The sequence below is a fragment of the Sturnus vulgaris genome, chromosome 10 (genome assembly GCF_052056855.1).
Source record: "Sturnus vulgaris isolate bStuVul1 chromosome 10, bStuVul1.hap1, whole genome shotgun sequence".
NCBI classification, from domain to species: domain Eukaryota; kingdom Metazoa; phylum Chordata; class Aves; order Passeriformes; family Sturnidae; genus Sturnus; species Sturnus vulgaris.
In genome coordinates, this window is record NC_142252.1 from 1,205,224 (window position 1) to 1,218,543 (window position 13,320).

Genomic DNA, 13,320 nt, shown 5'->3' on the forward strand with positions numbered 1-13,320 from the left:
GATGAAGTGGTGAGGATGTCTAGTTCTTGTCATTTTTCTTGGTTTCACTTCCTATCCTCCTTATTCTTTGCGGCTTTTGTATCTTAGTGCAGTTTTTGTGCTTGACCTTATTACATGTACTTTTATGTTTCTGCTTAGTTTCTTTAATTGTACAAAGATCTTCAGTGTATAAAGCACTTAGCTGATTTCAATTACATCTCTGCCATGGTTCTCCTGTGACTCGAGCTCTTATTTCACTACTAATACATCCAACTCCTAGGACAAGTACATGGTGTTTGTTAGGTTGCTGCTCTTTTTGCAGTGGATTACTGATGCGATGGGGACAAGAATTTAATTGGCACAGCATCTTCCAGAAGGGGACTTTGATTCTGACTGAAATTTGAACAGGGTGTGAACCACAGCAATGTCTGAAGAGCATTAGCCTGGAACTGCAGTAAATGTGGTGAAAGTATGTCCTTTTTCTTAAAGGAAAGGACTAATAGATACACAAATACACTGCTTAATGCCAGCAAATACTAAAACTGATGCATGGTATTGACATACTTTTAAATCTGGTTTCACCTGTAATAAAGGGGAAATATGTGACACCATGATGGGACATGATAATTTTTCCCCTCCTTTCTGTGACACCACTTGGCAACCTCAAATGCATAATTTTTGTCATTTTTTTCAGAAGGGGCAAAAATTGACATGCAAATATTTGAGTTCTCACTGTTGATGTTGTGCTTAATTGTCTCTGTGCTTAAATGTTGTCTCTCCAGTTCCACTTGGGAAGGCAATAGCATTTTCTGGTTACAAAGAAAATAAAGTGTTTTTTAAAATCCACACTGCATACAAGTTATTTTCTGTACCTTTAAGAAGGCACCTTTTTGAAGACTGGAAGCTGGAAAGAACGAGGTCTAGAAATAAGCTTGGGGCATGTGAAGGGGATGGTATTTAGTGTCTTTACAAGATGTCTCAGCACTCGGGCTGCTTTTTTTTTTTTTTTAATGGGAAGTACGCAACCTGTTGGCAATTAAAATTGGCTCTGGGCCAAGTCTCTTATTCAAGGTGAAAGAATAAATTTGAGGGACAGTTTCTATTTGCTCTTGGGGGTGATCACTTCAGATCCACTATGGAGTCTTGAGCATAGGTAGTGGTGGGTTTAACAGCAGAAGGAATACTGACCTGAAAGGGGAAAATAAGCTTTATTTCTGGTCTGGCAGAAATTAAAATTTGGAGGGTTTTCTTATGTTGATAAAGGGAACAGGATTCAGTGGGTAGTTACTCTGTGCACTGCTAAAGAGACACATTTAGAAGTTAGGTTATGGTAATAAATACTTTGATCAGTAACATTTCTTGCATTTCCTCTCATTATGTATTTGTAGTCTTTATAATTGTTCTTCACCTGTGGAAGACGTATTTTGCATGGTTGGACTTGTATTGCATTGTGAAATTGACTTGATTTATCTTTTATAATAAATGTTTATCTTATAAAGCTTGATATTCTTTATTCTTTTTTAATAGGAATATATTGATGACACTTTGAGATTTGGAAAGATCGTGACTACTACATTCATTGAGGTGAGTTTTTTATGCTGTACCCAAGAAAGTGATTTATGATATCAGTTGTTTCTTAATGCCTCTGAACTTGGGAGGGCACGGGAGGTGTCTCTGTGATTTTGTTATTGCTCTTTTGTGTGCTTCCTTTGAAATGTAGTGTCAGAATGCCCAAAAAGAGAGATCTTCAGGGCTTTACATTTCTAAAGACTTGTTACACAAATCATGAAGTACGTGGAGATGCTGTGGCTTCTCTAAATCTTTATGAAACTGGAATTTAATGTAGTGTCACTATCAAGTGCTGCATCTGCATTGTTTGCTATGCAGATGTTTATTCATAGCTTCCATTTTTTTGATTGCTCTTGCAGGTGTTAAGGAACTTTCAATTATGAGGAAAATTTAGGGGTCCAGAAAACCAAGTACCTACTGTTACTTAGATAATCAGGATGATAGCTCAGGAAGAAAAGGGAAAATATAATGCTCCTAAACTTAAAAAAAGCTCATCATAGCTTCCAACAGTATTTTTTGGTCAGTTGTGCTCTGCTTTGAAAATGAAGAAAAATTGATTGTTACTGGAGCAAAAAAGGAAACATAATTAAAGGAGAATAGTGGAGGAATGTAATCATGATGCAAAGAAAATTTATAATGTGCTTTCATTAAATGTGATGTGATGATGCCACAGCATTGGCCCCAGACTGGAAAGACAGCTGATCTGGATAGTACTGTAATATTGCAATACAGATGGAATTGTTAGGGACTTTTTGAGGATCAACACTGCAATGGCTGCTTAGTCTAAATGACTGAGAAAAAAACCCAAACAAACCTGTTTTTCTATGGCTGGAAAATGTGATCTGAATAGGTTTTAAAAGCTGACTCTTTTCTATGCTGCAGGTGTGACTTCAGTTCTCTGCAGAAAGTGAACCTGGTTCAGCTTGGTTTCCCTCCTGTATCACAGGTGTGTTCCTACAGCAGGGTTTTCAAAAACTCCTTTATAATGTTTGAAGTCTGTGCTTAGAATAGACATATATCAATATGGAAGGAAATGAGGAAATGTCACAAGTTCTCCCTTCTCTGTAAACTGAACAAATTAGACTTCCTTCTGTGCAAAACACCTTATTGGAGATGCCATCTGTAGATGAACTCTTTTAGTGTTTTGGTACTTGGGCATACTCAGTCACCTGTACATTTCCTCTGAAAAATAGTAGAAAACAAGTAGAATTGGCTACCTCTAATTCTGTTCAGACTGTTTAAATACAAGTTATTCAAACCAGACATTTTGTTTCAGATAAAAATTCTTTTGGTGTAGGTTTGTCTTACTTTCCGTTAAATTGTACAAAGGCTTATCATGAGAATTTTAAGTAGTTTACAAGGACTGTTCTTTCTTAATGTTGTAATGTCTTTTTAAATGTGTTAAATACATGAAATCAATATGCCACACAATTAAAATGGTACATGCTACTGTGAATATATCTTCAAACTTAGACGTTTGAAAGCCTTTTTTACTTTTTTTAATTGGAAATTTTACAGGGAGTTAAGTAAGTGTAAAGGAATTGCAAGAGCTGTATTTAAACAAGGATTTAACTGGTGCTAAAAGACATTCCACATTTTCAACGTTCAGGCTAAAGACTGTGAAATCTGCAAGTAGTTCTGGCTACAGCAATTTCTAATGTTTCTTGTGGTCAGAGATAAAACCTATAATTAAAATCCTGTATTATCAGTTTATGATAAAAACAGAAGCAAAATATTTAAGAACCAGTGCATGCAGATTTCTATCATAATATGAGTATGTTAAAACTTGTATTGGCTTCACGATGTTATGCAGGATGGAATGTTGTGAATAAATTCTTCCTTTAGTCTGGCCAACACAAATGTACTTTTAACAGTTGGTAGACATGCAGCATGTTAAATTAAGACATGTTAGCATGGGCTGTCTTCCAGAGTGGTTAGCTTGGGATTTGAACACTGTTCCAAACTTTTCTTCTGCATATTCAGATGAAGCACTTAGAATGATGTAATTGTCTGCCACACAAATGTTGGTCTTCTGAACTTCTGATTTTTATTCTGCCTTTTCTTTGTGCCACATGGCAGTGGCATGCACCAGCAGACTTAGTTTCTTAGATTTGCTAGAAAACTTTCAATTGTTTTTTATCAAAATCCCCAGTGTCTCTCTTGAGAAAATGTTTTTATTAGGAAAAATAATAATGTTAATAGACTTTGTTAGTATAGACTTCTGACCATAAAGAAGCACTTTTTTACTGTGAGAGTGAGTGAGCACTGAAACAGATTGCCCAGAGAGACTATGGAATATCTATTTTTGGAGATCCCCAAAAGTCATCTGTTGGTGGTCCTGAGCAGCCTACTCTTAGGTGACTCTGCCTGAACAGGGAGTTGGAAGAGGTACTTTCAGAAGTCTCTTTTGATCTCAATGATTATGTGAATTGAAATTTTAAAACTGCCTGGTAAAATCTGCAATGCTCTTACCAATCCTACTGTGATAGAGAGCCATAAAATGATATTGGAACCAAACCTGATGGACACTTGGAGCTCCTGCTGAGCACACCAGGGGTTTGGCTCTGTGCCCTGCTGGGGAGGCCAGCCCTGTGTTCCCAGTAGCTGTGTCAGATTGTTCATAGTGTGATACCACTCTGATTGTGAATCCTAAGGGTTATTTGATCTTACTTTAAAACTCCTAAAAAGATCTTACTTTAGAGCAAAAGTGTTTAAAATGCAAATTTTTGTCTTCTTCCTGTGCTGTATGACAGTTTCATGTTTAACCAACATTTATCTGTATAGGAGTGACATAGCTGTGAGCATCTCTCTGGTATCTGTTTGAAGAGGACACTGTTGGGGGGCCCAGGTATTTCTTTTATATTTTATAGTTATAGAGGTGTCCGGACTCTGTAATGGTCAAAGATTTCCAGTAGAAGAGGATGAGACAAGAATTAAATGCATGTGGGAGACTCTGGACCTAGGCACCTCATGCTTTTGATGCTAGCTGGGAGGGAGCTTGATAAACACTTTTGCCACCTTTTCGTAGAAAAAACAGGTAAGAAACACACATAATTATTTTAATTCATGCTAGTAGAAAAATGCTTCCCCTCCTGCTCCTTTAGAGCTTTTGCAGAAAATACATTGTTCTGTGTTTGTGTTATCTTTAAACTGGGGTTTCAGTTTAAATATATACATACTCATTCTGAACAATATTTTGGGTATAAACTGGGAGTTACCTTACTTGAAGCTAAAACCTTTTTTAGCCCCAAACCATACTTATTCTTAAATTCAGGTTTGAGTTTCTTCAGCAAGGAAACAATCTGGTTGGAAGCATCCTCACTGTGGATGCCAGGGCCCTGATCTGATGCTGAGCTCTTCCTGTATAGGTGCTGCTATAAATTCAGGGTGGCACTCGGATGGTTCTGGAACAAGGCTGTGACTTGATCAGTTCCCTTTGTAAAGTGGCAGCTGAAAGCAGTGGTTAATGAAGATGACCCTTGTAAGGCTATTAGTAACTCTTACTTAAATAAGAGTCTTGTGCTCAGGAGTTTTTTGAGCTGAAAGCTGAATCCTTTTCAAATAGTTGTGAAATTCAGATTTCATGGGTGCACTTGTGGTATACTAGATGTTGATAATTTTATTGGCATCTCATTGCTTGTTTGGAAAAAGAGCAAAACTGGTTCATGACTACCTGGAGTGAGTTAAGTAATCTAGTAAAAAAAGTTCCCTTTCTTTTTTTAAGTAAAAAATGTTCCAAGAAATTATTGAACATCTTTGTTGTTGTTTCCTATAATCTGAGAATATGGCCATCTTCTTCTTTCTCCCTGTCCTAGAAAAGTCCTAGTGAAGGTATTCTATTAATTGTTCTTGCCAGGAAAACACAAAGCTCTCAATGTTGGTGAAGTTGAGCAAGTCACTTCTTGGATTATTGTTTGTTTTCCAACATTTTCTCGTAACGTTTTTCAACTCCCAAGTATTTAATTAGTGTCTAATTGCAGAGAGAGAATGCATTCATTGTAGATGTTAATTTTCAATCATATCTAGAATTCTGTGATATGACTAAACCCTTGCTAGTTATTTGTTATCTAAATAAGAAAACTTTTATAGTTTTGCAAAGCAAAAATCCAGAAGATGTTTGGAAGTCCTTCTTGTTGACAAGATCTTCAGTCAAATTTAATCCTGACATTGGCTCTAGTACAGTTAAGAGTACCTGAATATTCACATGTCTATAGGCATAAAATGTAGTATGGCTCTTGCTTTGTTGGGAATATTGGTAAATCTATAGTAGTTGCAAATTTAGACTCAAATCATGAGAGGTTTGCCTCTTACTCAGTTCTTGAATTGGATAATTTTGACTCTGGATTGTTAATTTCTCCTCCTTTATATGCCAGTACTAAACATGATAGTTTTTGTATGAAAAGAAATCTGGAAAAAACCTCTTCTCTGAATATAACCAGATCTCTGCTTAAACACAATTTTTGGGTTTAAAGTTATGGTTTCAGAAGAGGTCTGCCTCCTTGGTGTTCTACACCCCTTCTTAAGGGTGTTTTTCAAAAACAAGCTCAATTACTCCTTTCAGCATTTGTTCCATACATATTTTGGTGTGGGTTTTTTGGTGATGTTAAAGTTCAGGCTGTTTCCTTTGTCTTACTGCAGGATAAAGGAGCAACTGTAGGTAATGAATAACCAGAAGACATTTGCTGCATATCTAACCTGGAAAATCAATGCCTACATTTGTCCTTAGTGCTCAGTGGAATTATGGTGTGTTGCACACACTGCATCAGGATCTTAGAGAGCTCTAGTGTTTGCTGGAGGGAATAGAATAGTTTTTTGTGAGCCAGTTGCCTTAAAATCAAGCTTAACTGGTGCCAGTTTAATATTACGAGTTTTTATTTGTAGAGTCAAAATAGACAACATCCCTTAAAAGTTTAGAAGATGGAGCAGAAAATAAAGAAAAACCTGTCTTCTTTCGAGATCAGACCTAAAAGAGCTCTTTGTGTTTCCATGTTCAGAGGCTTACTGAACTTGGTCTAGGATGTAATTACCTTCTTCACACTGGCAACAGGAGAGAACCTCAGACTGGGAAAACATGCAAGCCTTTGCCTTCCAGTGTTGTTTGGTTAGTGATTGGGAATTTATTCAAGCATATGAGTGGGATGAATATGTGCAATTTATTATGTCATTTTCTCTGAGATTAGTTTCAAAGATAAATTAATCTCTTTGTGCTGTCTGACCGTCTGTGCTCCTGAAGTGTTTGCACAGTGCTGGTGTCTGCATGCAGATGTTCCACTTAAAGGTTTTGCTCTGCTCAGAGTGAAGTCTAGCCAGCTGCATCACTTCTTATCTAAATTGCAGAGCATGGTGAAGGGTTATTGCCAGCCTGAGCTTTTTTCAGTTACTCCAATCTCATCTAAGAAAATGTCTCCACAGTTAGGGCATGTATTAACATCACATTATAAATGAAAACAGAACCAAAATTCCCCTGAAGTAGTAAAGTCTTGGTTTAGAAATGTATCTTTCTTTTTTTTTTCAGAAGCTCTTGTGAGTTTATTATAGTATTTTTCTTGTTCCTTCCTCTTTACTCTTCCTGTATTCCTTACTCTGGTATGTGCCTCTGGCACTGAGGCTTTTAAGATTTTGAAACAGAAGAAATTTTGTGCAAGACTGACTTTCAGTGACGTTAATCTTCCAGTCTTGCCTAAGGAAACCATTCCAGCTCAAGCTGAGCCAGTTCTTTTTGAAACATACCTTTAAAGATGACAAACTTGTGTTTTCTCCATTACTCAAATACTCTTCTTTTTTTTTTTCTGGTATGATTGTCCTTGGGATCCAAATTGTAGTCACTATAATGTAGTTGCTAGGTGTGGACAAAGCTGCAGAAGTTCTGGAATGCTGTTAGTTAGAACCAGAAATAGCAGGACTGAATTGATCATTGGCACAAATTTCTGCCAGGTATCAAGAGGAAAATAATTCACATAGTATCTCCTAAGGGTCAGTATCTGTTTCTTTTCTGTTGGTGACTCTCTTTAATTTTGCCCATTGGTTAAAATAAAAATGTTTTTTAAAACCCTGAAAGCTTGACTGCCATTGAATCAATCAAACCTTGTTCCAGGAGTTATGGGAAATTCCTCAAAAGTTATTGGATAGCATACAGATGTGTTTATTTATTTATTTATTTATTTGGGGAACAATCATCTCCCACCTAAGGAAACACTGATGAAGTTTCCTACAAATAGCTGGCAGAAGCTAGCCTGGGTGTCAGGGAAAGAAGGGAGGAGATGAGACAATAGATGATATTTGGAGGTGGAAAAAATTACTCACCAGTTGTTTAACAACTCAGAATTTCAAACTGTAAGACTATATGCTAGCTATGGCACATTTTCATTGCCTCTTAAACTTCCAAAGATTACAGAAAAGACTTCGGGGAAATAATTTTCCAACGAAAGGTTGTGTTAAAAAAATATTTGTGAGCAATTCTCATGGCTGGAAATACTACAGCACATGTAATCCTTTTTGGCATCAGAAGAGGCTTCTTGTGCTGAAAGACTAAAACACAGAAAATTTACATCAGAGGAGGAAAGCTGTGGTACAGTCATTGCTTTTCCTATAAATAGCACAGTTTTACTAATACTGCATTACTGTGATATTGGGCTAATTACCTTCAGAGAGCTTAGGACTGTGCTGAGAGTGTCTTTGGTACTTCATGCTTATAAACCTATCAGTAGTGATTTACAGTTTTCTTCATAGGAGTAAATACAGCAGCCCAAAGTTATTTTTTTTAGTTTTTTATTTTGTAAGAGCTCCCTTCCCCTATCTCTAAATAAAACATACAATTTCCTAACACACAGTAGTGTTTTGATCATGGCAGTATTTTTTCTCATGTATCTAAAGCTCTTTCTAAGTAGCATTTTGCCAGGAAACAGAAACAAACTCCAACCTTGGGTACAGAATATAGGATGAGAAATTTTAGAGCTTACCTTACATTTGCACACCTCAGACCTGCTTTAAGGTGATGCTGTGAGTGCCTTTTTTCCTTAAAGCTTCATTTGAATTGTGGTAGGGTTTATTACCTTTACTCACAGAACTCTCCATAGAACTTTACAACCTCGGTGTCCTCTGAGAAATAACAGAATAAATGACACATGGGAGATGGCTTTTGAGGGTGGCTGCAGTGATTTACACTGCAGTGGGAAGAGCATCCCCTGGGTGCAAATGGATCAGCATTTCTAGAGCATTCCTCACCTGTGCAGTCCCAGGAGGTTTGTCCCTGTGCCACAGTCCATCCTGCCTCTCCTGGTGGCTTTAGTCCCTGTCACCCCCAGGCTGAGCCCTGGTGTCCTGAGGAAGGCAGGGCAAGTGGGAGCTGCTTGTGTCCCCGAGATGAAATCAGAGATGAACTATCTGACCTAGTTAATCATTGGCCACCAGAGAATGTGCATTGTGATGTAATCCTACAGTTTCATCTCCGAGTAAATACTCTTTTATTGCATGCTTGGTTATGTAATTTTCAAGACAGAAGTGGTTAACCTTAGTCCAGAAAATAACTGCTGGAGCTCCTGGGGGGTAATTCAGTGCCTGGATATAGTGTTCAATGCAGCAGCATCACAGGAGCTCTCTTTTATCTGCACTGAAGTACCTGAAGTGAATACCTGCAGAAGGAAAAAGTGTATTTTGCTCTATTGAAAGGCATATTTCTATTATCAACTATAACAAAGTACTTGTGAATAAACTTGTAAGGAAAAAAAATTCTATTTTTATACCATTACTGATAGCTGAAGTGAATGTCCTTAAACTACACTTTTAAATGAAAGCAGATATCTTACATACTATTTTGATCAAATGAGGAGACAAATAGTGTTTCCTGGAAAATGCCAAATAAAGACAAAATGTCTGGAAAAACATCAGTTAGGAGGGTAAGAAAATAACTTCCATGTGGTGTTGCTTTGGGGGGAGTTGAATCATGGTGTGTTTTAAATTACTATTGTGAATGTTTTCCATTACAGTCTTTCTTAAAAACATAAATATTTATTTATTTGTTTGTGTTAAAGACAAAACTGCTGTAGTTAATATTAACAAAACTGGGTTGTGAATTTTTTATTGACTGTTATTCCAGTCAGAGATTTATTAGTTAATAATTGTAATCTTGAATATTTTAAAGGAACAAAGAGGCAAGAACACACATTGTTATGTGTTGTCTTGAAAACAACAGATTCTCAACAGAGAATTTTAGTTCATAATTTTACACTATTGTTGTCTCTGAGTTACTGAAGTGGATGAGGATATGAGTCAGATTAAATATTATTTTTTTATCAATAAAGTTGAACTGCTCTTCAGCACTTCTCTTTTGATGGTACTTCAGTATTGGTCTCTCCTTGATTCACCTCTGTATACACTCTGACTTTTGAGCCTGATGCATTAGAATTTGGTTTAAAAGTTTTAATCTTACTTTTCCAAGCATTTTTTATCATGCTGCCCCCCCCCCCCCCCAAATTAGTGGTAATCAGTAGGTAAAATGATTCTCAGGGTTATTTACGCCTTAGAATTTTTGCTGGTGGGGATAAGGGGTGTTTCCCTGTTCCTGCTCTATGTGCTGTCTGCCTACCTACATGGCTTTTGTCTAAAGAAAGAATTGAAGAGTACAGGAGTGTTCCTTCCCAACTGATCTTTAAAGAAACAAAACCCCAAAATATAAAACTGAGGACCAACCCAAATTACCTCAAACCAAATAAGCAGTGCTCTGATGTCTGAATACAGATTTTTTTCCTTCATCAAGGTAAACTGAAAGGCAGTGGAATGTTTTCACTCAAAACCATAGTATCTAATATCCAAATCTAGGTAGCAATACTGACAAGTCCTAAGTAGGAAAATCGAAAATAAGGGAATATGTGAACTTTTCAGCAGTTTTTCCATTTTTATTCAATTTTCTTCCTTACGTGTGAGTTTTTACTAAAAAATAAATACCTTTTCCATGATAAAACATTGAGATTTTCAATTTAACTGAAACATTTCACTGTTCAAATGCTGAATATATTAACCATGCATGTCATTTTTTCTTTCTTCAGTCAGTGCAAATTCCAGTTTGTCAGCAAGGTGAACAAGAAAATAATTTTTTTTTTCTTCCTTCCCTTCCTCCTCAGATTTGTGCATCTGTACTTCCAAACAGAATTTGTACAGAGGGAAAATTCTGAATTATGGCTTGATTTGCTCTTGGTCTTGGCAGTGTTTCTGATGAGTGTCCCACGGACTCTGTCACGTTCTGGGGGTTCCCCTCTAGCACTGAGGAGCAGAGCCCTGAGCAGCAGCCTGGGATCAGTGGAAACATTTCTCCATCATTCTCCTTAAAAGAGCAGCTCAAGATGAGTGATTATTCTGGACTTCCAAGTGGCCATAGCCAGATGATTGCTGAAGATTCAGAAATTCAAGCAAAGCCTGAACACTCTCATGAAGTTCTTCAGGAAGATATTGAAATGAGCAGTGGCTCCAGTGGAAATGACTCCAGTGGGAATGACTCCAGTGGGAATGACACAAATGAAAACTATTCAAGTGGGCATGATTCTCATGGCCATGAATCTGATGAAAATGGGAAGGATTCAGCAATGCTCATGGAATCTTCAGATTGTCATAAAAGGTAGTAGCTGTTATGAAATACATTGCACTTCTATTTTTGCCCTTGAAGACTTTTAAAATTTGAATCAATATTTCTGAATGATAACTGAGGTATAAAACCTCTTCAGCATAGGGAGGCTGTGTGCTACTTAAGTTGTATTCTCATGTGATGTAAATTATGTAATATAATTCATAAAGAAGAGGCCTCTGGTGTTTGCATGGCCAGCATCATTTACATCTTTCTTCTTATCATTGTGTGTTTAACTTGCCTTATTTATTAATTTTCTTATAAACCAACTTCTGTAATTGTAAATCAAAACTTGTCAGTTGATTCTTATGTGTGAGGGTGCAGCCATGCTGTTTAAATCCTTTCAATAATGGTTTACTGGACAGAGCAGAGCTATGTTAAGAAGCACCTCCCCAGCAGTGTTGTGAGTCTCAGAGTGTTGGCACTCAGTGATCCTTATGGGCCCTTTCCAACTCAAGCTATTCTATGCTGCTAACATAAATGTGTACAGCTTTAGTGTTCATTTGTTGTACATGCAGAAGCTTTAAAAATTTGAGTTTGGGGTCTTTTTTTGTTTGTTTTCCTTTGGGTTTTTGTTCGTTTGTTTTGGTTTTCAAGTCATTAATAGAAAAATAAAAAGCTACAATAAACTAGAAGTTGTTTGTTAGGTTTTCAAATATTAATCTTTTTATCTTTTCCTTATTCTAGTTCAAGCTCAAATGCATTTAGTCTGATGATTGCAAACTCTGAACACAATCAGTCCAGCAGTGGATGCAGGTAAATTAATGGGCATATATTTTTCAGGAATTTGCACATATTCTAAATGCTGGAAACGAAATAATACTGTATTTTGGTTTTTTTGTTTTGTTTTGCCTCAACCTGGATGACTACACAAGAAATCCTGTCTTTGATTTCTTCCTGTCCATAATCAGTAGCATGTCATATTAACCACTTGATTAAATTAGAGCTTTTTGTTGCTGTTCCGTGCAAGTTATGTGGTAGCCTTTAAATTCAGGTTACTTTGTTTTGATTTGGTAGCTTAACTCTGTAATTTTTATTTTTCTTTGTGTATGCCTTTGAATATTGCTTTAGTTACAGTGGGGTTTTGTAGCTTTTAATATTTTTTTGCACTGAACCTGGTGGTGTGTTGACATCAGAATTCACCAGTGAGCTGGGTTATTCCTGGTGTCCAGCAGCTCTCTGTGTTCCATTTGCTGGGATTCAAGTCCCCAGGGTGTAATGATAAAGGATACACAAACACCAGCTGCAGGAATGAATCCCTCTGTATGAACTCTGCTTCTGTCCCTGGTAGCCTGGTAGCTTGGAGGCTCATATTTACACACTCAGGAGTGCCCTGCCTTTTTTTAAGTCAGCTTTTTTAAAAGTCAATTTTAAATTCAGATCAGGAGATCAAAGCCTGGTCCTGAGCAGGTCAAGGCTATCTAGCTAGAACATGCTGATGTTAAGACCCATATCTGAGATCTGCCTACCTGAGTGTGTTTCTACCTGATGCAGTTCCTAGAAAAGTGGCAAATTCAAATTACTCCCATGCACCATTTGGTGCTTGCTCAGCAGATCTTCTGTGTCTGCTTTGCAGGCACCTGGAGATTTTGTTTCATGCTGTGCTTTCAACTGGCAATTGTGATGGAGAGTTTTTGTTGCTTAGTGTGAAAAAGTGAACCAAAGGCATTTCCTTAATCTTTGTTTCCCATTGATTCATTGATTGAAAACCATTGATTCCATTTTCTTACTGTGAGATTCTGGAGAGGGTTACTTACTATAGTTTCTTTGGTGTTTCAATTTTAAATTCTATTAATAGCTCTCTACTCAGAAATAATTAGGAATCCAGATGGTAGAGTGTTCTCCCCAGCCATCAGGCACGGTGCTAGAGGGTTACTGAGCACAATCTGATCATCATTTGGCAGTGGGAGACTGAAGGTATCTAGAGAATGCTCTTGAAAGAGAGGACTAAAGCAGTCTGATAAACTACTTATCTTTGTAGGCTTAATCTTTGATTCAGACTACTGGAGTTGGCATTCAGTATCAGTGCCAACCAACAGCTCTAGGTTAATATCTGTAGGTACCTTTCCAGTTTGCTGTCCACAAAAAGCAAAATGAAAAGCTCATATCTTTATAGAACTTGCTTATTCTGTTCTCTGCAAGTCACACCTTCCCTG

General features: G+C 37.1%; 1 protein-coding gene across 5 annotated transcripts in view; it reads left to right on the top strand.

The window, feature by feature from the left end:
• PER2 (period circadian regulator 2) overlaps nt 1–13,320 on the top strand; it is a 46,194-nt gene that overhangs the window by 4,842 nt on the left and 28,032 nt on the right. Inside the window, exons 2-6 of one of the 5 annotated variants that reach the window (XM_088170508.1) lie at nt 1,507–1,563; nt 2,431–2,494; nt 4,333–4,585; nt 10,668–11,158; nt 11,852–11,920. In XM_088170508.1, the coding sequence (XP_088026634.1) occupies nt 10,887–11,158; nt 11,852–11,920 (341 nt within the window). In that variant the 5' untranslated portion in view covers nt 1,507–1,563; nt 2,431–2,494; nt 4,333–4,585; nt 10,668–10,886. Of the gene's footprint in view, nt 1–1,506; nt 1,564–2,430; nt 2,495–2,514; nt 4,586–10,667; nt 11,159–11,851; nt 11,921–13,320 lie in introns of those variants that run through there. The other 4 variants (XM_014870271.2, XM_014870269.2, XM_014870267.2 and 1 more) reach the window with 4 other exon arrangements.